A 24,685-nucleotide genomic window follows, 5' to 3' on the forward strand; every position below is an offset into this window, starting at 1 on the left:
ATCCTCAATGTTTGTGTCAATTTTTTTCAATCATGTGAAGCTATATAAAATTAACAAAACGTGTAATCCTCCATTTAAATGCCTAGAACCAGACATTTATTACAACTTCGAACAATATATGAACTTTAAGTATTTAATTTGGTACCTTGTGTAAGGATAATAATAGTCTGGGCAGATTTATATTATGAAACTCTCATTCTTTCCCGAATTAAGGTTTTAAACTCTACCCATTTGGTAAACAAAAATAGAAGAAGTGTTCAAGCAAACCAAAACTCTTCTGTTGGGAAGGAAATTTTATATGAATAATGAAGAGATATGACACTATATAGCCACTCTCAAAATAATAGCCGAAAATTTTATATATATATATATATATATATATATATATATATATATATATATATATATATATGCATATTCAATATGTTATATACAAAAATTATACAAATTTTATAAACTTTTTCGAATATCGAATATAAATAGTTTCTGACACGAAATAATGAATATGACCAATAGTTTCATTTCATAGTAAGAACTGGACCCTTAAATCTGTTACACCTCATGTTTTCGTACGTGAGAGTATGTCGTAAGTCAACTTAGGACAGGACATATATCATGTATAACCGATAAAAACTTATTGGGATATCGATATCGGGTAATCGGGATAATGGTTTGGTAACGGTTTTGTATTTTTCACTATTGGGTTATCGGTCCGGGCCACGGGTTGCCCAATTTTTAACGGGTTAACCAATAACCCAATAAGATTTAATAAAATTAGGATTTTACCCAATTTCTAGGGCTTCATTCTCTCTTTTTCTCCTAATTTTCTCAGCCGCATTCAAGATTGAAGTTTCAATGTTCACTCTTCAGACTCTGATTCAATTTTTGAACAGTTCTTCTTCAAATTTCAATGTACAACTACATTCTTAGAATCTTAGCGTAAATTTGTATTCCAAAATTACTTCTTTGTTAAGAACAAATTTTGTTCCTTTCTTTTGAGTTTTACAGTAGAGTTCGATAATAAAAATATAGGTTTTTGATTGTTTTTGATTCTTTATTTTGTGCTCATGTTTTAGTACTATGTTTGTACTTTTAATTTTAAGGTGAAATTGCTACTACTTTGTACTATTATTAATGTATTTGGATTGTTGAAGAATTAACACTATTTCAGTTGTGTTTGGACAACTTTTGAATTACTAGTACTCTTATTGCTTTTGCTACCATTGGACTCTGAAAAATGATTGATCTCTTGATTATAGTTTGGTAGGAACCCACAAAATTGTAATTTATGTTCCTGTTAACTAATATTTCTAGTGAAATGGAGACGAAATGCTTGTGGAGTTGTAGTATCAATTTTTGAGATTGCACAGGTCATGAATTTGTCAAAATGAAACATTCTTCAAATATTAGTTGTGGCTAGAACGCAGGATTGAGTAGTATACTATATGTGAATTCTTCTCTTTTTTGCTTAACTCGAGTGAATTGTCTTCTCTTTATTGCTTAACTCTAGATTGAGTTATCTTATCGGGTAAACCGATAACCGAACCGATAATGATCGAGAACCGATTAACCGATAAACAATAACTAATATCTTATCGGTTTGGTTATTGGTTTATCATATTTGTAAACCGATAACCGATATGCTAAACCGATAATATTCATAACCGAACCGAACCGACCGATACCCACCCCTAAGTCAACTAATGTAAGCTCAGAAATGAGATCATCTTTTAAAGTACATAAAGTAAGTTAATCATGTTACCATGGAGGGTACAAATATTTAAGATTACTAATACCAAGTACCAAGAGTGTTGGAAGACTTAGAAGCTAAACAAATCGAAAAAAATAAGTTTCGTCGAAAGTCGATAAACTGGGATGTTATAACATGTATTTTAGGGTGAGACTAGGGTGCTTAACATTATAAGGAAATTATGTTATGAGTTATTTTAGTCGTATGATATTCGTGTGTTATGTTTTGAAGTCAATCGAGTTGTAGAACAAAAGTTGGAAAAGATCATCACAAGTTATATTCATAAATGTGTTGAAATTTAGGTCAAATGTAGTTGAGATTTTCTCCCAATGTACTTGGAATTACGGGATGATCTACCTTCCAAATTGAAGATCTACGAGTCTAGTTCTAACGGATTAAACCGCTCACAGATACAACATTGGAGTAGAGAGATATTCGCATTTTTGTAAGACTACACAGATTGGTAGGTGACAAGTAGGTACATCACCGACTTGCCAAAAGGAGAGACCTCAATTAAAAGCTCTAAAGTTGGCCAAGAGGGGACTTTTAAGGGCTTATCAACTCATTTCTTTCACCCATCTTTCATACCAAGAAAACCAAATTTAATCCCTGCAAATCCTTCCCAAAAATCCCACACAAACCCTAGGGTATTTCGGGTGTTACAATGTGATTCTAGTGCCGAAAAGTCCGGACAGCTTGCTAGTTTCTCTTTCTCCTTCTTGTAGATGCGTTGGGGGACTGATTTTGGATAAAGAAGGGCTATGTTTTGAGAGTTCTACTCAGTCCAAGGTAAATTTATGCTTCTCTTTTAATTATCTAGGCTTGTATGAGTTGTAACTCGATCGTAAAGACTAGATCTAGCGAATTTCGAAATAGTGGTATGTTGTTTGTTGTTGCGTCGCTGTTGGTTGGTTGTAAACTTATTTTCGAGTTGAATTCATGGCTGGTTTATAGGATAAGAGGCTTAATTATGTATTGTTGGTTGTGTTACTCAATTTGAAAGAAAAGACAAGTCGAAGCATGTTTTAGTAAACTGAAAAATCAATTTTGAGTTGCTAAACTTGTGAGACTATTTTGTGGGCTGTTTCATGTTGCTGTTAGGTTGTCTATTTTGCTACTATTTTTATGGAATTTGGGAGGATAAAGGGTGTGGAAAAACACCACATAATATTACGGTAGTTGGCTGGTTGTTTGTCATTGCATTTTCAGGTTGTTTGACACTACTAGGGTTGTCGTTTTGTGTATGAACTAATTGGGGTGTGTGGGCTATTTGATGGTATTTTATGATGGATATAAGGTTGAGAAATGATGTATACATGTTATTATTCTTATGTTCTTGTTGTTGTTGGTGTTATGTCGAATTGGGAGGAAGTAAAGATTATAGGGGAAATGCTGCTCGTTTTATTATAAAATAAGCTTGTCGTTCGTTGTGCGATAGTTGTACCTTCCATAACTTGATCATAGTATTGTTATAATTCTTGTAGATTAAGGTGCAACGAGACGAGTTTAACGTGGTTATTGGATAGATTGTGAAAAGGTATGTTAATGCTAGATATTTTCTTCATTTTGGCATGATCTCGTAACTACATGTGTTTGATAATGAGACATAAAGAGAAGTTCATATTCCTGAATTTATGTACATTGTCCTAGTCTCATAAGTTACAGTATTCTCCCTTATCGGGACTTCATATTCAGTTTAGTATTGTCTTGTTTTAGCCAAGAGAGCAGAGAGTCTACATATATACAGTATTACAGTATTTTCACTACCATCGAGCTATAATCGATTCGCAGGCCCCTATTGGGCACCTCTAATCAGATGGTAAGTTATATACCGAGCCTACTGTGGCCGAACGCCTATGAGCGAGCCCAAAATAGCCGAGATACAGAGCCTAGTATGGCCGAGCGCCTATGAGCGGGCCTACTACGGCAGAGCAGTTGCACATACCGAGCCTTATAGGGCCGTACAACTATTTTTACTTACTATATTGAGAGAAATAAGTCAGTATCAGCAGGTAAGCATATCTTCAAATTATATTTGACTCCCAGGTACTTTCAGTTATTATATTATCAATTCAGTTTTAGCTTTCAGTTATTTTGTTGCCTTACATACTCGGTACATTATTTCGTACTGACGTCCCTTTTGCTGGGGACATTGCATTTCATGCCCGCAGGTCCTGATAAATAGCTGGATAGACCTTCCCAATAGACAAAGTCAAACATCAGTTTGGTTGGTAAGCTCCATTTCCTCGGAGTTACCAAGTCTATACCATGGAGTCCATTTTATATATACATGTTTGATGGGTAGGTCGAGGCCCTGTCCCGACCATAATACAATTCAGTTATCTCTAGAGGCTTGCAGGCGAGTCCTGTATATTTTTTATATCAGTATTGTAACTTTACCAACCCTATGTATATGTTTAGTTTGGTATTGTTGGTTGTAGACATTATTTTAAGATGAATCAAAATATGGCCTCATCGACCTAAGTTGAGGGTTACCTCTCCAGAGTTTATAGTTACAGAGTGGTATGCTCGAGCCGAATATGGCACCAGGTGTCGGCCACGCCTCTTCAAGTTTGGGGCGTGACAAACTCGTCCATGTTTCTACTACTATCGTACGCAAAGACTTGGTTGTTTAGAAAGTTTTTATGACATTATCAGAAAGACAGCTTCTATTGTACTAATAGTAAAATATTTTGGATTTAGGGTGTGCTTGCTATGAAGGAAAATATTTTCCTAGAAAATGTTTTCATTGAGAATGAATAGTTTTATCACTTATTTTTCATTGTTTGGTTGGTGAGTGAAAAACTTTTTTCGAAAAATACTTTCTAGTATTTGGTTAGAGAGTTAATTTTTTTTTTATGGTACTCTCCTTACCCCCTCCTCTTCCCCCAAGTCCACATGTTTCCTTGTTCCCCTCCCCTCCCCCCCAACCCCCACCCTTCCCAAATGAAAAGAAAATACTCATTTGTTAAAATGAAAAAAAATCTATCTATAATATAAAAAAGAAAGTACTATTAATAATATTCTTATTTAGGCTGGAAGCGGGGGTGGGGTGAGGTCGGTAGTGGGAGTGAGGGTTGGTAGGGATAAGGAATAGGGTGAGGAAGGTTGAAAACTTTTTTTGGAAAATATTTTCCCTTCTCTTAATAGGGAATATTTCCCTCCAATTGTAGGAAAATGAGTTCACGAGGAAAATATTTTCCAAAACATTTAAACCAGCCAAACATGGAAAAATTGAAAAATATTTTCCGGAAAATATTTCATTCATACCAGACACACCCTTAGTGTGTAAGAAAAATTAACACAAATTGTCTTCATCCAACCATTATAATATATGTATAATTTATATATAATATATGTTTAATTTTATATAATTAGTATATAATCTATATAAATTGGCTAGAAAAGTAAGGCATAAATCCAGTCGACTATTTGTAAAAAAATAAGGTTCGTATGTTCAATAGAGAAAGATCCACGTGCTCTCAATTCAAAGTCCATCAACAAAGCATTTGTTGATTGTTTGGTCCCACTTCTTTGGCTCGTTATCTTGTAATTACTCCTCTCAAATGTTCATTATTTCTTATTTTTTTCTAACTCATGCAGAATGCAGATCATCTTAATCTCAATTATTAGTCTTAGTTTTACATTGATAATGAATTTAGCTTCTATGTTTGATAGTGTAAAAATTACTTGCACAGTCAGATCAATTATAAAGTGTGGTAATGGAAGTGGCGGCAGAGGTGATAAACTACTTACATAATAAGATCAATCTATATATTTTAATAAATAAAAAATTTTAAAATATGTAATTATACTTGCGCAATCAAATATGACACTAAAAATTATATTATAAATAAATTAGGAAACAAACAGGTAATTATAATTATTTTATTTTTTAATTATTATATTGTACTCCATATACTAGCCTAGTAATTATACAATAATTTTCAAACACGCATATGTTTCTTGTTAAGATTACAACATTACTCATTTATTGGCCAATATGGCCCAATTAGCAATTACACTGAACTTGGTCAGAAGTGGTGCTGTGCATTATTTGGGTTAACCTAAATATACGGACTAATCCGTGTTATTTGGATAGAATTTTAGCTTTTTTGATCGGATTTCAGATATTTAATTTAATTATTTTGAATATCGGATCAAATACGATTTGGCTTAATTTACATCCGAACCGACCGGAAACCTGAAATTCATATTTTACATATAACAGATAAGGGTGCCCTCTCAGAAATTTTAAGATTTCTTTGTTATCTCTCTCACTGTTTTTGCCCTTTCTTTCTTTTCAATATTAAATGTGAAAGATACAGAAATCAATGAGTTTTACGGAGATAGCATTTATTTTAGCATTTTAACAAGGTGTATAAATTGAACCGAAATTAAAAATATTTATCCAAACCAAATATCAAAATTCATCCGATCCGAATTTAATTTGGTTCAGATTCGAATTGCAATTTAAAAAATCCAAAATTATAATCCGAAGCTGCCAAATCCGATCCGACCGATGAACAGGCCTAGTCAGAAGTCCTTCCCCTTGCCTCTCACTCCAAACTAGGGTTACAAAGCTGCTGGGGAATAATACCAACGTCTAAAAATTGATTCAATTTTTGCCAAGCGGCAAACTGTACTCGTCTGAACTCTCAATTCTGAAGTGTTCTTTTCTAAGTGGGAGTAAATTTATTTAGTAAAAAAAATCTAAGCTGTTTGACTAGAACTAAACGTTAGAAGATTAACTGTAACGTTTTTTACCCTAAAAAACACTCTTTTACCCAGTGGAAGTACATGCCATTTAATGATAGGGACGTTACAAGTGTCTTTGGGCAGACACCCAAATAAATACTTAAATAAAGCAACCAACAAAATATAATGTCTTCATTGTTTTATTGGAGTTCGTACTCCGCATTAATTTCATTTTCAATTCTTCCAAAATTTAATTCAGTCAATTTAGCACGTCGTAGTAATTTACAATTTTGACACAAAGTCCAAATTGTTGAATTTTCAACTATCATTAATGTAGAATAGGGTATATTTAAGTATTTTTGGAAGTATTGTGCATCTTTTGAAAGAACACAATATTTGATAGCTTCATTTATAAAGCAAGATGTAGTAGTTACTGGTCTAATTATGTTCGTTCATTAATAATCATAATCGTAATTAGTTTGCTGAGTGTAGGACATAATTGTACATGATTGAGGTGACGAAACCACCTTAGCATGATAATCTTTAATACCAGTTTGATAACATGCTATTTAGCAGATATGCTTTAATAATTTCTATAATATATTATTAGGAGAAATGATATTCTACAACCACATGATTATAAGTTCATAACGCTTTGCTCCCATACGTCTTCGCATTCAAAACATTTTTTATTTAGTCACCAAAATCCAAATAAAACATTGCCCTGTATACAAAACTCACTATATCCAATAAGGAATGGGCCATAATAGATTGTTTAGACGACTTAGTGGGCGTTTGGACATAAGAATTGTAAATTTTTAAAAAAAAAAATAAAAAAAATTTCAAGCGAAAATGATATTTGAAAATTAATAATTCAAGCGAAAATAATTGTTTTTGAATTTTGTGAGTGAACTGAGTGAAAATTTTGAAAAATAGTCTTTTTGGAGTTTTTTAAATTTTCGAAAAATTTTAAAATTTATCTTCAAATGAAAATTGAAAATTTTATCGCCCAAACACCAATTTCGAAAAAAGGGGGATATTTTTCGGAACAAAGAGCAAAAATTCTTATGTCCAAATGGGCCCTTAAAACTTTTATTTTTATTACACGATAATAACTCTTATTGTTGCGTCAATGTTTCTATTCGAACTAACTAAATAAATACATAACTTTTTTGTTATTATAAATATCTTTTTCAAACTAAAAAAGAAAGAAATTATATGACCAGCAAAGGCAGTTAGCATTCTTTTTGGCGAAAACATGCAATTTTTTTTTTTTTTTTTCTTTTTGAAATACAGATCGAAATTCGAAACCATAATATGGGTCGTTGAAAAAGCATATGAGACATGATATAGCCAGTTTAGCAATAATAGAATATTTTAAGGTTAGAGGAAGTGAAAGTATGAACTCGACAAGCACTAATTGTTTAAGAATGAGGAGAATGGACAAATTTAACAAATACTAATCAATAACGTTGATAATGCTAAACAAAGGACAAAACACACCAGATCGAAACCTTTGTGGTAAACATCAATATCTTAAGATTTTTTCGAAAATTTTAAAAAGACAACTTGATAATAAAATTAGGAGCTGAAGTTCTATAGAAAAAATTATTCGCACAATCACATCATTCAAATTTTAACTACACGTAACACGGTCTAATAATCATTATAAGTAACTTATAAAAGAAAAAAAATTATAACTAACTTATATAAGATTATTACATATAAATTGCATTAATAATGTTCCCCTGATCCACTTTAATTAATTTTTTTATTTTTTTATTTTGTGGTCCATAATATTTGATATTTTCAGATATAAAAAAGGAATTAACTTTTTTTTTAAAGTTGCCTTTGGAGTAAGGAGCTTATGAGTATTTGTTATATTTTTCAATGAACAGAATAAGATTAATATGGTCAATTTTATTGTTAATTAATGCTAAAAGATAGATTCTTTAATATGTGTGAAAATGGTCAAAAAATCAACTAAAATAGACCAAAAAAAATAGTAAAATTATTTATATTAATGTGTATATAGCTTAATTTATATTTGTTGAGTTTATGCTAGTATAGTGGTTGAGGTTATTCGACAGGCGTACATTTCAACCACCTAAAAAATTACTAGTACTAAAAGGATAAAGGGAAAGAGAGCCACTACTTTGAACTAGTTTGTACTAATTCTGTCATATCCATGCTTCTTTTTTAGTTTATCTAAAGAATAATGTAGTATTTTTTATATTAAAAAATATTTTATTTTATTTAATAAAATAATTTATACTCTAACTAAACAAATATATTTATTTTAAATCTCCTTTTCAAATATGGCACATAATTGGGAGGGAGGAAAGTATTTTAACTCCTACTTTGTTATGCTAGAGAAAGCGCATAGGAAATGGCGAAGTACTAAAAAAGGAGAAGAGGAGCTCTTGTTGGGTTATCACAACTTTCTCGTTCCTCTCTCTTTCTCTCTCTAAACAACTCTTGCCCACTTTCTCTCTCTATATATACACACACAGCTATATTCATGTATGTGAGGAACTGCTGCACACTTTGCTCTTGCTGATAATTTGGTGAGAAGTGATTCCACTTTTAACTTAATTCCCATGTGTTTAAATTTCATTGTAAATGTTTTCCCTTTGGACTTTATGTTTGTTTGTTCTGCTGCTGCTGCTCTTCAATCTTGTTTGTTACTTTTTGATTTTGTATCTATACTTATGTGGATAATTCTTAACTTAGAAAACATAGATGAATTAATTAATGGGTTATAAGCTTGTAAATTCTTGAAGATTGAATTCAATTATGGTTCTTTTGGCAATGATTTTGGTCGATATGCTACCCTTTTGGCCTTTTTCTTATATCTGTAATTGGGAAAGTTTTTCTTCTTTTTGTTTCCTCCCTCTGATTCTGTTCTTGGCCGTTTCTCTTTACTTCTTATTTGAGAATTCATTGTTCGTCAAGTAAATTAAGGTTAAAGAAAGCTGAAAAGTCTGAGTCTGAAATAGTGTAACTTTTCTTTTCTTTTTTAAAAAAATAATGATATTATCTATTCAGAACTCTGTGAATTTCTCACTTGGTTACCTAGGACAGATTCTTCTGTTTTCTTTTTTTCGTGATATGTGGCTTTTGTGTTGTCTTTAGAGTCAGAAAATGGTTGTCCAATTAGCTCAATCCTTTTATTGTCTTCTCACTAACAGCAAGGGGCATAGCTCTTTTTTCTCCTATTAGAATTCGTCGGAATAATATTACTTTTTATGAATCTCTAGCATTTCATTTTGTTGTTAGAGCTCTCATAAGTTGTGTATATGTTTTGATGATACTACTTGGCTGTACACTCAACACATATGATCCAATTCATATGTCCAAAAAATAGTAAATAAGCTTACCTGCCTGTAGAGTTATTGTGTTTCCTGAATGATTCTCCCAAAGAAGGCCCTCTTCCTCTCAGTACCGGATTATGTTTTGTTCTTTGTCTGATTCTAATGCTTTGGTTTTTTTTTTCTTCTTTCAGTTGGGTCCTGAGATGAAAGTATGTGTTTTCTATTGGAGCTGATAAAAGATTGTATCCAGCTACACCATCAGCTTTGGTATTTGTTGGACCGCCAAGATGACCATGAATAATCTGACTGTTGAAACTGTAGATACATTTGCTAGCTTGCTTGAACTTGCTGCCAATAATGACATTGAGGCTTTCACGAGATGGATTGAGCGTGACTTATCCAGTATTCATGAGGTTGGACAGTGGTATGGGCGCCAAAAGGGTTCGAAGCAAATGGTTCTTGAGCATAGAACTGCATTGATGATTGCTGCTACGTATGGTAGTATTGATGTTCTAAAGCTGATTCTGTCTGTGCCTGATGTTGATGTTAATCGTTCTTGTGGACATGATAAGAGCACTGCCCTTCACTGTGCCGCGTCTGGTGGATCTCTGAATGCTGCAGAAGCCGTCAAACTTCTCTTGGGAGCCGGTGCTGACCCAAAGTCTAAAGATGTCAATGGCCGTTGCCCTATTGATGTAATAGTTGTATCTCCTAACTTTCTTTCGGTTAAATCAAGCCTAGAAAACCTTCTGAAGACTGATGGTATCAGGGACTGCGAGCTTAGGGTGCCAATAGCCACTTCAAACTCAAATTCCCCTCCGCATTCGCCTTCTCGTGGAAATAGATCACCATCTTCTGCTTCAGACTCAAATTCTTCCCCAAAGAGTGCAAAGTCCAATGACACCCCTGTGTATTCTATACCAGAAAAGAAAGAATACCCTATTGACCCCTCCTTGCCTGACATAAAAAACAACATCTACTCTACAGATGAATTCAGGATGTTCTCATTTAAGATCAGACCTTGTTCTCGTGCTTACTCGCATGATTGGACTGAATGTCCATTTGTCCATCCAGGCGAAAATGCTCGAAGAAGGGATCCTAGAAAGTACCACTACAGCTGTGTACCTTGCCCTGAGTTTCGCAAGGGAGCTTGCCAACGTGGGGACATGTGTGAATACGCTCATGGAGTTTTTGAGTGTTGGCTGCACCCTGCTCAATATCGAACTCGCCTTTGCAAAGACGGTACAGATTGTAACAGAAGAGTTTGCTTCTTTGCTCACACGCAAGAGGAACTACGACCGCTTTATGTCTCTACTGGTTCTGCTGTTCCCTCACCTCGAGGGAGTACTGCTGCCAATGCTATGGATTTTGCTGCAGCCATGGGCCTCATACCTGGTTCTCCTTCCTCGGTCTCTGTCATGTCACCATCACCTTTCTCACCTCCAATGTCTCCCTCTGCTAATGGCATTTCAAGCATGGGTTGGCCCCAGCAAAATGTCCCTGCCTTGCACCTTCCTGGAAGCTTTCTCCATTCCAGTCGCTTGCGGTCATCGCTCAATGCTAGAGATATACCTGCTGCAGACCTGAATGCTTATCCAGATTTTGATGTGCAACGGCAGCTCCTAAATGAGTTTTCTTGCCTATCCCAGCGCAACATGAGTTCTAATTCTTTTAACTGTTCACCTCGTCAGATGAGCCATGCCCGAGCAAATCTTGAGGACTTATTTTCTGCAGAGAGCTCATCTCCTAGATACTCTGATCAAGCATTAGCTCAAGCTGGTTTTTCCCCTACTCACAAGTCAGCAGTTTGCAGTCAATTGCAGCAGCAGCAGAGCCTGTTATCTCCGATTAATACGAATTTCTCACCAAGAAATGTTGATAATCCTCTATTGCAGGCCTCATTTGGAGTTCCCTCATCGGGGAGAATGTCTCCCCGAGCAATGGAGCCAATCTCACCAAGAAGTCCCCGTGTCTCAATACTTGCTCAACATGACAAGCAGCACCAATTTAGAAGTTTCAGCTCTCGTGATCTTGGCTCCAATGTTTCTGCTATTGTTGGGTCGCCGGCAGATACATGGGGTACAGCTATGGGAAAGCCAGACTGGGCTGTCAATACTGGAGAGTTCGGTAGGCTAAGGCGATCATCATCATTTGAGCTTGCTAACAATGGAGAAGACCCGGATATTTCATGGGTTCAATCTCTTGTCAAGGAATCACCACCAGAGATGATGAAGGATAAATGTGTTCCTCATGTCTCTGGACCGACAGGTGCTGTTGCAGATCTTGGTGAAGGCCCTACGTCAAGCTCCCAGATCGATCAATCTGATCAACTGAGTGCATGGATGGAGCAAATGAAGCTTGATCAGTGAATGGCTCTGTATAACATCCTAATTCTTTATTTTACCTAGTCTTGATATCTTCAAAAAGTAAGGTTCTGGTAGATAGTAACTGCATTTGATTCTAATGTTCTCGTCGTGTTTTCTTGGAAGCAAGGCAACTGTGAACAGAAAAACAACAAGCAGAGAAAGGAGGTCCAAATTTCTTAAGAACATTGACTTTTCATTTTTATTTGAATTTATTATTTAAAGCAGGTAATAGGAGAATGGACCATTGAGAAATGATACCTAGCATAGGTGATTTTTCTCCTGTATTATTGTTTAATGTAGTCTAATTATTCAGAGAAGTTTTGCCTTATTTCATTGTACTGATATCAATGGTTGATCTTTGTGACAATTCACCATTCACATGAAGTTATTTCATTTGAGATTATATATCTTTTGATTTTTTGGATCCACCTTTATGTTGGGTGCAAGTAGAAAGACAAGAAGATGGCCCTTTTGATGTTGTGGCTCACTGGCTTGTAATAATTTTAGTGGTAACCAGTGGTCAAAAGGAAAGATATAAGTATGAGAGACTGAGTATTCTGATGTAACATGATATTCAAAGTTATGGGAATTGGAATTCCATATTCATGTATTCTATCCTTAAATAAATTTTTAAAAAGGGCAGCCTGGTGCACAAAGCATCCGTGTTCACGCAGGGTCCTGGAAAGGGCCGCATCCCAAGGGTGTGTGATGTATGCAGCCTACCCTGATGCAAGCATCAACGACTAATTACACGGCTCGAACCAGTGACCTATATATTATACGGAAACAACTTAATCGTTGCTCCATGATTCCCCTTCATATTCTATCCTTAAATAGCCTTATCTTTCTTTGTGTTTCCAAGTTCCAACAACATGAAGTTGATATATGTATCTTGGATAGAGGATAGTGGTGGATTCTTGTCTACTGTGGGAACACCTAGGTTATGTTGTCAAGTCCCAGAAGTGGTTCTATCAGTTAATCTCCATCTGTTCCTCTAATGAATTAGATTCCATCTGTTAACTGTAACTCAAATCCGAAGGAATACTGAAAAGCAAAAAAATTCTCTACTCAAAAGTCGTTGCTAATCTGATCATGTCTTTTTTTGGGTGTGGGCAAGACAAAGTCTTCTTAGTCTTCGCTTTATAGGTGATATCTATTAGAAGGAATATCGGAAAAAATTAAAAAATAACCAGATTTACAACTGGTCGTTCAAAAATAGTCCAGTTTCAAAAGTAATCGAAATTTAGTCACTTTTTATGTAAAGATAAATCTGAGCGAAAACACTGTTCAAAACCCGGAAAATACGCCTGTATATTATGCTGGAGTTCCAGCATAAGTATGATTGAACTCCAGCATATTATACTGGAATTCCAGGATAAGTATGCCGGAACTCCAGCATAATATGATGGAGTTCCAACATAAGTACACTAGAACTCCAGCATAATATACTGGAGTTCCAGCAAGCATAATTGTCCAATATAATATACTGGAGTCAGCAAAGTATACCGGTCCAGCATAATATGCTGGAATTCATACACAGGTGCACCAAACTCCAGTATATTATGCTGGACCGGTCTCTGTTGCAGCAAAATAGTGGCTATTTTTCATTGACTTCGTAAACGCTGGCTATTTTTGAATGAGCAGTCCGAAAACTGGCTATACCGTGCTATTTTTACAGGAATATCTATCTCAAGGTTTTTGGAAAATTTAGTAGCTATTAGACTGAGAGAAATATAAATTGAACAACTTAGACAATGCCAATTCTATAACTACTAAAAATAAAGTTTTAGCGACGGACAAATTCTGTAGCTAAACAGAAAAATCTGTCTCTAATCTCATTTAGTGTCGGATTAGCAACGGATTATTAAGAAATTTTGCTAGCTACGAGCGTTTTAACGACGATTGAGGCATGGTTATTATTTTATTAAGCTTGTAGTTAGTACCATAAAGTAGTATTGATGATATTGCAATATTCAGCACTTCCTAACTTCGCTATTGGAGTCTGTCTTTGTCTCATGTTCAACAGAAAGATATGCCCATGAAAAGAAATTCGAAAAAGTAGAAGGAGAAAGATTGAAGGTGCTTATTCTCTGGGAAAAGCTCATTTTATTCCTTGTAATTCAATTTTATGAAAAAAACTATGCCATTGATCTTGCATTAACGAGATGGTTGAAAAACAATATAACCACATGGAACCATCCTTTCTTTATTTTATTAAAACCCAAATGACATCGTATCGATAATTTAAAATATGGCGAGATAAACCATCAAGGATTGTGGTGAGATAGATAAGATCTATCCACCTATAATTAGAGGACTTAAGTTCGAATATGGAATCGAAAAATCCCGGTAGGAAGCATGTTTCCTTTTAATGAGCTAGCGCAAATCGAGATTAGCCTAGGCCCAAAGCGGATACAACATCGGTTATTGAGAAATAAAATAAAAGTATGGTGAGATAAAGCTCATTAAAAAAACTTTTATCTTTCAGTATTTCAGAAGAAAACTATTTTTCAATAGACAACCTTAAGCTTGAATCCCATTATTCTAAATTATCACCTTCTAAAAAGAAGCAGACATGTTTATTAGATATTTTCGGGATAAGTAGGGTCATAATTCGTTAAGATTATACTAATAACATATCACTCACTAAGCAGAAAAAATGAAAATTAAATTTTTATTCATAGAATATGTGCATTTTAAATTGGTAAAAATAACTGGTATTTCGTAAAATTAATTAAGATACACATAAATTAGCTAGATCACGTTGTATTATTAAAAAAAATATGTATAGATAAAGAGCTTTTGTGAAAGTCGAGAAAGCATTCGCATTATTTTTACCATTGTTTTGGGTATCTCAATAATAGTGACCTTTCCTTTCCCCATTTCTAACTTTTTCGTATTTAGCGAACACAAAAGACAACTTAGTAAATGGAGAAATTAAAGAAAGAAAAAACAAGACCAGACAGGGCAAAATTTATTGTGAGTTTTTGACGCGGCTAAAAATGCATAATACAGCCAAATGAAGAGATGTTAAATGTATTCTATTTGTTTTTTCCCTTTTATTTTCTTCTAATTTTAGTTAGTCCTTTCCATGTGTTTATAACTTAGACATATTTAATTAAAAATGCTTTACCATAACCGATCATGAATTAAATAATTAGATTCTTATGGAGAGTATAACCATCTTATTCAACTATATTCCTGAAGTAAATAAATATGGCATGCGATAAAATTTTATTTTCTCTGCATTTTAAAAAGAGTTTAAATTATATGTATATGTGTGTGTGTCAAATGTCAATGTCTATAACTTAAGCTCTTTTTAAAATAAGGGCACATCATTCTAATTTTAAGAGAGAACTTAATTATAGTCTTCTATCCTATCCGTTTTCCTTCTTGCCTTTTGGTATAATTTGTCCATAAAACTATTCCTCAAAAGCAAAGGATTATAATTGCCATCTTTTACCATATAAACTAAATAGTTGTTAAAGGACAATAATAAAACAATCGAAGTCGCACTTTCAGATTTACATAGATAAAACTTATCCACAACCATATAAAAGTACACAAAGTTTTCGTCTTTTTTCATGAAAGATGTATAGGCAAAATTGCAAAACATCGATAATGCATAAGAGCTAGAGTTACTTCTCTTTTCCAAAAAAAAAAAAAAAGAGTCGGAGAGAAGAATTCCTTGTAATTCCTATTATTTCACGAAAAACACCCACTCGCTCGTACTCGATACTTATATCAACTAAATAATTTACTTTTTAAGTTCTACAAATTAAAGTGAGAATATATATTACTTGATTATAGTTAGTGAATGATACATGTCTTGTGTAAGTTGATTTGACGTAAATACTAAATATTAGTAATAAGTTTTTACCCTATTTCAGGACCCTTTGTCTGCACTTTTTCTTTGAACACTTTCACATTTTCAGCCACAGCAAAAGTAATAGGCATTAGGCTTAGGCACCAAATACATTAGTATAAGTAACCAGAATGGATAAAAGAGAGAGAAAGGGGGAGAGTGCAATTTTTTGGCTAGCATCAACTTGAGATGGTGCCCAATTTTAGAAAAAGGATATGATCATATGATCAAATTTCCCTTTCAAATGTGAAGACAAAGTATTTAAATTATAAGTTAGGTATTCTTTGTGTAGCAAAAGTGCAAATAGTCTTACCTTATGTTGAAACATTTTGTGGGTGCAATCTTATATCACCGAGTCAGAATTGTATTAATGGAATTATCTTTAGCCACCCCACCATCTCCATTGCCCAACATCTGCAACTTTATGTGCCTCAACAATGGGCGAAAAGAAAAACAAATACTTATTCTATCTCAATTTATATGCTATGCTTTCGAATCAGGATATCCAAAAATATTTTATATGATGCTAAATTCTCTAAACTAATCTACTTATTCTTGTGATACTCTGTCAAAGCAACTCTTCAACCATTATATTAGTTAGTAATCTCTCTCGATTATTATTAGTGAAATATATAAGTTAAATATATATCCAGTCAAACTCTTTCCTCTTTTTATATAAGTTTCAGTGTACCCAAGTTCCCCACTAACTGTTAAAAGGGGAAATGCAACTGAGTTAGAGAGTGAGAGCTTGAGTCGGTTACACAGAGAGAACTCTCAGTTGCATTTCTTCAATCTTAATTACAATGTGTATGTACATGCCTATTCATACAACTCCTAACTAGCTAACTTAACTATATTCTAACATAGTCCTTAGCTAACTAATTATGCAACTAACTAAGTACTACTCTATATCCATCAAGTACAACTGTAACAGCTGCTAATATTTTCTACACTCCCCCTCAAGTTGGGTGATAAAATACAGTAATCATCCCCAACTTGCATAACATTTCACTATGCAGTTGTTTCCCTAGAGCCTTAGTTAGAATGTCTGCAACTTGCTCTTTGCTGGCAACATGTTCAGTCTTGATTAACCCCTGTTGTAGTTTTTTTCCGGATGAAATGACAGTTTATCTCTATGTGTTTGGTACGCTCATGGTACATGGGATCCAATGCTATTTGAAGAGCTACTTTGTTATCACAAAATAACTCCATTGGTAGATCAACCTCCATTCCATTTCCTCTAACAACTCATGCAACCAAACCAGCTTTGCTACTGTGGTTTCCATACTCCTATACTCAGCCTCAGCTGAGCATCTTGATACTGTACTCTGCTTCTTGGACCTCCAGGAGATTAGTTAGTCTCCCAGCTTTATACAAAAATCAGTAACAGACTTTCTAGACACCATACAAGATGCCCAATCAACATCACAAAAGGCAGTGATCTTCCTAGACTTGTTGCTGCTCGTCAGAAGTCATAGGCCTGGCTGACTTTTCACATATTTAACGTCCCTTAATGCAGCTTCATAGTGTGACTCTTTTGGAGCATGCATAAACTGGCTCAATATTTGGACTACAAAGGTTATATCTGGTCGTGTGATTGCAAGGTAAAGCACTCTTCCCATCAATCTCTAATAGGGTCTTCTGTCTTCTAGCTCTTTATCATTGTCAAGTTCAAATAACTTGTCATACTCTAAACTAGTGAGCTTCTGATTCTGCTCCAAAGGGGTTATAGCTGGCTTCCCCCCCCCCCCCAAAGATACATTCTGATCAACTTTAGAATATATCTTCTCTAGTTCATGTGTATGCCTTTGGATGATGTGAAAAATTCTATCCCTAAGAAATACTTTAACTCATCCAAGTCTTTCACTTTGAAGTTGTTATTAAGGATGTGCTTGGCCTCTTGTATCAGCTTGATGTCACTACCAGTAATAAGCAAATCATCAACATACACTAATATTATAACAATGTGTGTATCTTGCCTTTTAGTAAACAGGGAATAATCCACCTTGCTTTGAGTAAAACTTGAGTTGATAAGAGCAGTGGTAAGCTTCAAGTTCCAATGCCTACTTGCTTGTTTGAGGCCATAGTGATTAGAGGAGCCTGCAAACCTTATTCTCCCCATGGCTACCAAATGCATGTGGCAAGGACATGTAAACTTCCTCAAACAAGTCTCCCTGAAGGAAGGCATTGTAGACATCCATCCGGTAGAGTGGCCAACTATGCTAAGCAACTAAAGACACAACACATCTGACAATTACCATCTTCACTACAGGAGAGAAGGTATCATGGTAATCCAGACCCTCCTGTTGGGTAATACCTTTGGCCACCAATCAGGTCTTATACCTCTCCGCACTACCATCTGCCTTATACTTCATCTTGTACACCCACTTACATCCAGTGGGTATTTTACCTACATTCAAATCCACCACTTCCCATGTATGATTGTTAGTGAGGGCCTCAATTTCTAGCTTCACAGCCTAAATCCAGTTGCTATCCTTGGAAGCTTGCTCAAACGAAGTAGGTTCAGTAATAGAGAAAATAGTTGTCAGATACGCTTGATAGTAAGAAGAAAGGGAAGAATAAGATAAAGAGGCAAAGATTGGATAAGGGGTAACAGAAGAGTGGACATAATCTGTGAGTCATATGAGAGGTTTGGTTGTCCTAGTGGACTTTCTCAAAGGTGGTAGTGGTACAGGAGATGAGTGAGAACTAGAGGTAGATGATAGGTCAGGAGATGCAGGTTGAGAGATAGGTGAATGAAGAACAGGTGAGTCAAGAGATGGTAAGAAATCAGTGATGCTTTCCTCAGGAGGTTGAGGAACTGGGAAGTTTGAAAAAGAATCATCTGTGAATGGTGGAGAAGTGAAAATGGAGGTAGATGGTTCAAGGAAGGTGGACCTGGGAAATCTAAAGGGAAGACTGACTCTCTAAAAGATACATCTCTACTAATAAAGAAGGAGCCAATGACAATATTGTACAATTTGTATCCTTTTTGAGTGTCTGAATATCCCATAAACACATCTGGGATCACTTTAGAAGAGAATTTGTCAGTAAAGTTGGATTTGGTTGCATAACATAAACAACCAAACACTTTGAGATGTTGAACTGAAGGAGGTGTACCATGAAAAGCCTCATAAGGAGACTTGCCAGAAAGAACTAAGAAAGCAGTTTGTTTATTAGGAATACAACAATGAGAATACATTCACCCCAAAATTTTAAAGGTGCATAAGCTTGAAACATGAGTGCCCTTGCCATCTCAAGCAAGTGCTTGTGTTTTCTCTCATCTACCCCATTCTGTTGAGGGGTATGAACACATGAACTTTGATGTACCACTCCAAAAGATGTAAAAAGTGCGGTATATTGAGAATTAAAAAATTCAAGTCCATTGTCTGATCTTATGGTCTTGATAGAAGCAAAAAATTGAGTTTTAATCAAGGTAAAGATATTTCTGAGTAAAACAATGACATCACTTTTCATTCTCATCAACTGAACCCAAGTCATTCTAGAATAGTCATCAACAATAGTAAGGAAATATCTATAACCATTGTAAGTACATTGTCTATATGGACCCCACACATCCATATATACAAGCTCAAAAAGAGAGATAATTTTAGACTTACTAGTAAGAAATGAAAACCTAGTTTGTCTTGCCAAAGGAAAAATTGTACAAGACAAAGACTCTTTTTTGGACAAGTGACTTTGTAAAAAAAAAAGTTTCTGAAGAACAGCAGCTGGTGCATGACCAAATCTCTGGTGCCACACTGAAAATTGATTAGATTGGGCAGAAGAGAAACAATGTTGAGAAGCCACAGGGAAACTGAAGTATTGGAAACAAATGCTTTGACAGGTGATAGCTTCTTGGTAGGTTGAAGTAAGTATAGACCATCCTTCTCCTTACTAATCCCCTTTACCTTGCCAGTGTAAAGGTCCTAGAAGATGCAAAAATCAGGATAAAAACCCATACAACACTGCAGTGTTTGGTTAGTTTTGAGATAGACAAAAGATTATATTTGAAAAGGGGAACATAGTGGATATTTGTTAGTTCATCATTAAATAGTGAAACTGAACTGACATGTGTAATAGAGGTCACATGACCATTTGATAAGTGAACTTTGCTGGCATTAGGTGTAATTAGTTCAGGATTTAGCAACATATTCAAGCTAGAAATCATATGATTTGTTGCCCATGTGTCAACCACCCATGGAATGGATTCAGTGCCTCCAAATAAACTAACATTAGAGTAATTAAATATACTTGCCATATTTGCAACTGCTTCATGTGAGGGTACTGGCTTGTTAATCAGCTGTAGAATCTGTTGATACTGTTCAGGAGTGAAAGTAGGCATTGGCATATCTTAAGTAGGTGGCTGAGCAGAGATATTGGAGCTTGATGCATCTGAGTGCCTCATGTAATTGACACCGTTGACTGAAGGTCCTTTGTTATTGGTTCCAAACTGTTGTGGCCTCTCGAAATCTTTCTTCCTGTTAGCCTTAAAATTGGGTGGATACCCAACCAACTTTTAGCAATTCTCCCTTTTGTGTCCTTTCATATTACAATAATCACAGTATAATCTATTTGGTTTCTTAAACCTGTTGTTCTGCATAGCAGCAAGAGGGTCATTCAAGTCCAAATTTTATAATGTCTGAACACACTGTGTTATCATATTGGTCTACATTCGTTGGATTTCATCTTGCATGAGCATATTGTAGGCTTGGTTCAGTGATGGACTTGGAACTGTCATCAAAATCTGATTGCATGACTGTGCATATGTCTCATTTAAGCCCATTAAAAATTGCATCAACTTCTGTTGTTCCATATAATTTGCATAAGCCTTGTCACTCCCAGGCAGTGGAACTAATGAAAGGTATTCATCCCAAACATTACGCAACTTAGAGAAGTAGTCAAATATAGTAGAAGTCCCCTGTGTCATTGTGTAGATTTCCGTATGTAACTGATAAACTTGTGTAAGATTTCTTTTATCAAAACGCTCTTTCAAGTCCATCCAAACCTTATGAGCATTAGATGAATACACCAATCCATTTCCTAGTTCCCTTGATACTGAATTGGTGATCCATGACAGAACAAAGGCATTGTACCTATCTCATTCATGTACCAGGTCTCCTCTGTAATGTTCCTTTAGACAACTACCATCAATAAACCCTAATTAATTTTTTGCTAACAATGCAACCTTCATAGAATTACTCCATGCAGTATAATTTTCTATGCCAGTTAACTGTTGAGGAATTAGGATACAAACTGGAATATTAGATGGATGTAGATACAGAGGACTCCTTGGGTGAATGTCGGTGAATCGTTCGACCGGATCTCCAGTTGTAGGTGCCGAATTTTCAGTGTCAATCGACATTTGCACAAAATTACCAGAAATGACTTGGAGTGATTTGCAATTGCAGCTACAAGGAGCTTATGGTTCTAGAAATTGAACTAACTCTTGGATCAAAAAAGGAAAACACAAAAAACTTGTGAAGAAAGAAGAAGTTTCGGACAACACAACAATGGCAGAAATTAGGGCTTGCTATGCTTCGAATATCATTCTCCGCTCATCGATTGTTCTCAATTGCTCATTCTTCAGCTCAAAATTCCACCGATCGATGGATTTGATACCATGTTAAAAGGAAAAATGGAGTTGGGTTAGAGAGTAAGAGCTTGTGTCGGTTACAGAGAGAGAGTCTCAGTTGCATTTCTTCAATCTTAATTATAATGTGTATGTACATGCCTATTTATACAACTTCCTAACTAGCTAACTTAACTGTCTTCTAACATAGTCCTTTGTTAACTAATTATGCTACTAATTAAGTACTACTCTATATCCATCAAGTACAAATGTAATAGCTGCTAATATTTTCTACACTAACTTTAATGGAATTGTTTAAACATCATAAATATTACATATTTGTAAATACAAAAGCAAGTATAACATCAAGATTAATAGTTTTATTATGTACCTAAATCATTAAATCTCCAAAAATACTTTGGGATAATTATGAGACACTGATTTTTGCTTTCTGCCACATTCAGTATAAGGAAGCAAAATAGGAAACATATTATTATGGTCTTCAATGGTCTAAAATTTTAGGGGGTGTTAATTTTAATTAATAAAAATATAATCCGTTCAATTCGTCCAAACTTTAACGACTTGAAAGTTCCACAACCATATTTCTTTTCCATGTCTACTGGGATTATGTATTTCTTGAGCTAATAATTTATCGGAAACAACCTTTTTACATTCACAAGTTAGGGATAAGATCTGTGTATACAGTACCTTCCCTAGACCTCACTTGTGAGATTTTGCCGAATATATTGTTATTGTCGCTGTTTAACGATTTGAAAGTGTGATGAGCTACTTTGAGCATAACCCGAATTAATCCGTCCTCGAAAGAAGGTGAATTTGGGCCACTGAAACCAGCCCAAACCCGTGAAGATAGACAAAATTGACTCGATAAGTATCTTCCCTCTTTATCCAAGTCACACATTCACGATTTAGTATAATTATTTAGGATAAGATTTTAGTTGTTTAGTCTTATCTTTCTATGACCTTATTGGGGAAAAAGGTTATTTTATCTGTAACTCTTCGTAAAAGCATTTATAAATCCCCATTATTGGCCCTTCATAATTAAAATAATAAATATGGACGTCTTTTAATTGGCACATGTTTCACTTTGAATGCTCTATGCTACATACCACACTTCTCCTTTATGAAAGAAGAAAGTATGCTACCGGTTTTGATACGAATTAAAATACGTATCAAAGAGACATAAACTCATACATTGGATATCCACACATGAATTAATCAAAGAGAGGATCAAAGAAAGATACAAGGGAACATTCCCTAAAACACTCACACAGGGAGTATAGTTCTTCTATCATCCAAAGTTTAGCTAATCTACCAAATAAGAAAGAAGAATACTTATACTAGGCTAAAGGGTGCCTAATATTACCTAAAATACCCCTAATAGGAAATTTAAAATATAATTAGGTAAAAAAAAGGCTTGAAACTTGGTTTTCACGTCCTGTTGAAGCACTTCAAGCTTTTAATGTCCATCATGAAATCTTTAAGAATATCATGTTTGAAGTCCCATAAGCTAGCTCTTGTAATTGAATTATAGCATGTTTGGTGATGTTAGGCTAACAATCTATATTTTTGCAAGTAATTGCCTTGCATTATGTCTCGATATAGTTAACTTTGGTGTGAATATTTGTGACTCGAGCTTAATAATAGTATTTATATGTGTAAGATTTAATTGGAAGTGATATTGGCAAGCTTGGATGTAAATTGAAATAAAAAAGGAAGAATTTGGAGGGAGTATGACTTTGGTGCCCATGTTCGCGCCAGGCACCAACCAAAACGCCAAGGGTAGCAGAGCACAAAAGTGGAAAAAGTTTGGTGTCCAAGTTGGCGCCAGGTACCAAGCGCCAAGTGAGACGCCCAAGGACGGATTTCATCCCAATTCGGCTAGGACTTGGTAGTTTCGGCCCTACACGCCCCCAACATTTATACAAGGGGTTTTAAACTTATTTCTTAAGGGGGGCAGATTATTGGAGAGGCAAAAAGACTACGAGAACACTTGAAGCAAGGAATCGCAAGAGTTTTCTCTCCGTTCTTCCTTAATATGTATTTTATTGCTTTCGATTATTAACATGATTGTTAGCATGACTATGGATAGATAATTTGTTAACTAGAGTTTTGATGGGACCTTTTGTTAGGATAAATTCTTATTATGTTTTTATATATTTGAGCTGTTAGATTTCTCGACTTGTTCAACTACGTGTTTGTTGCTGTTGATTGAACGGCCATCAATTGACTGTGCCTATTTAGTGTGTATTACTTGAGAGAGGATACACATCTAGGTAGTTGTTGAGCAACATCACTCCTAACGTATGTGAGAGATCAATAAGGAGAGTTTAAAGGCGGGATTAGAGATAACGAAATCTTGGTGCGATCGTAGTAAGCGGTGAATTAGTGCCAGCTACCACAATTTGAGAGAATATTTCTAGTAAATTGTGGTAGTTGCTCAAGAGAGAACTACGACAGTCGAAGTACTCACGATCGGTAGAGAGTAATTAGGCAAAATTTGTCACGACTCGGATTTTTCACCATCGGGATCGTGATGGTGCCTAACTCTTAAAATGCTAGGCAAGCCAACGGATAAAAGATCTAACATGCTAATCACTATTCAACACAGTAAATAACCATACTTTAAACCAAACGAAATAAGAAGTGCGGAAATTTATAATAAACTAAGCACTATTACACGACTACCTAAAATCTGATATCACAATCCACAAACGTCTAAGAGTTTCTACAAATACTAGTTTAAAGAAAATACATCTCTTCTCGAAATGAAAGAAAACAAGGAAACTAAGATGAAGGGAAGGGGACTCTAGGGTCTGTGAATGCTGGCAGATCTACCCCGGGTCTCCTGATGGACTGAAGGCAGCAACCCAACTCTGATCAGCAAGGTCCGGTACCAAAATCTGCACAAAAAATGCAGAGTGCAGTATCAGTACAATCGATCCCATGTACTGGTAAGTGCTGAGCCTAACCTCGGCAAAGTAGTGATGAGGCTAGGACATGACAATAACATGAACCTGTGTAGTTAAATCACATATGAGAAAATAACAACAACGGAAATTTAGCAGATAATAACTGGAAGGGGGGGAAAACATGCTTAGG

General features: G+C 35.1%; 3 protein-coding genes across 3 annotated transcripts; 1 reads left to right on the forward strand and 2 right to left on the reverse strand.

Annotated features, from left to right (window-relative positions):
- The first annotated feature begins 8,795 nt into the window (after positions 1-8,795).
- Positions 8,796-12,556, forward strand: LOC107794247 (zinc finger CCCH domain-containing protein 30-like). The gene is made up of 2 exons (XM_016616725.2): positions 8,796-9,015; positions 9,954-12,556. The coding sequence occupies exon 2, from the start codon at positions 10,050-10,052 to the stop codon at positions 12,129-12,131; it is 2,082 nt and encodes a 693-aa protein (XP_016472211.1). The 5' UTR covers positions 8,796-9,015; positions 9,954-10,049; the 3' UTR covers positions 12,132-12,556.
- Positions 12,557-17,782: 5,226 nt separating this feature from the next.
- Positions 17,783-20,344, reverse strand: LOC142180886 (uncharacterized). The gene is made up of 6 exons (XM_075252991.1): positions 20,066-20,344; positions 19,737-19,922; positions 19,194-19,479; positions 18,892-19,149; positions 18,687-18,814; positions 17,783-18,223 (listed from the first exon to the last, which is right to left on the reverse strand). The coding sequence occupies exons 1-6, from the start codon at positions 20,342-20,344 to the stop codon at positions 17,783-17,785; spliced, it is 1,578 nt and encodes a 525-aa protein (XP_075109092.1).
- A 318-nt stretch (positions 20,345-20,662) lies between these two features.
- On the reverse strand, positions 20,663-21,358 carry LOC142180887 (uncharacterized). Its single transcript, XM_075252992.1, has 2 exons — positions 21,174-21,358; positions 20,663-21,089 (listed from the first exon to the last, which is right to left on the reverse strand). Exons 1-2 carry the CDS (start codon positions 21,356-21,358, stop codon positions 20,663-20,665), a joined length of 612 nt encoding a protein of 203 aa, XP_075109093.1.
- Between the last annotated feature and the right edge of the window lie 3,327 nt (positions 21,359-24,685).

This window comes from Nicotiana tabacum, chromosome 5, assembly GCF_000715075.1.
Source record: "Nicotiana tabacum cultivar K326 chromosome 5, ASM71507v2, whole genome shotgun sequence".
NCBI lineage: Eukaryota > Viridiplantae > Streptophyta > Magnoliopsida > Solanales > Solanaceae > Nicotiana > Nicotiana tabacum.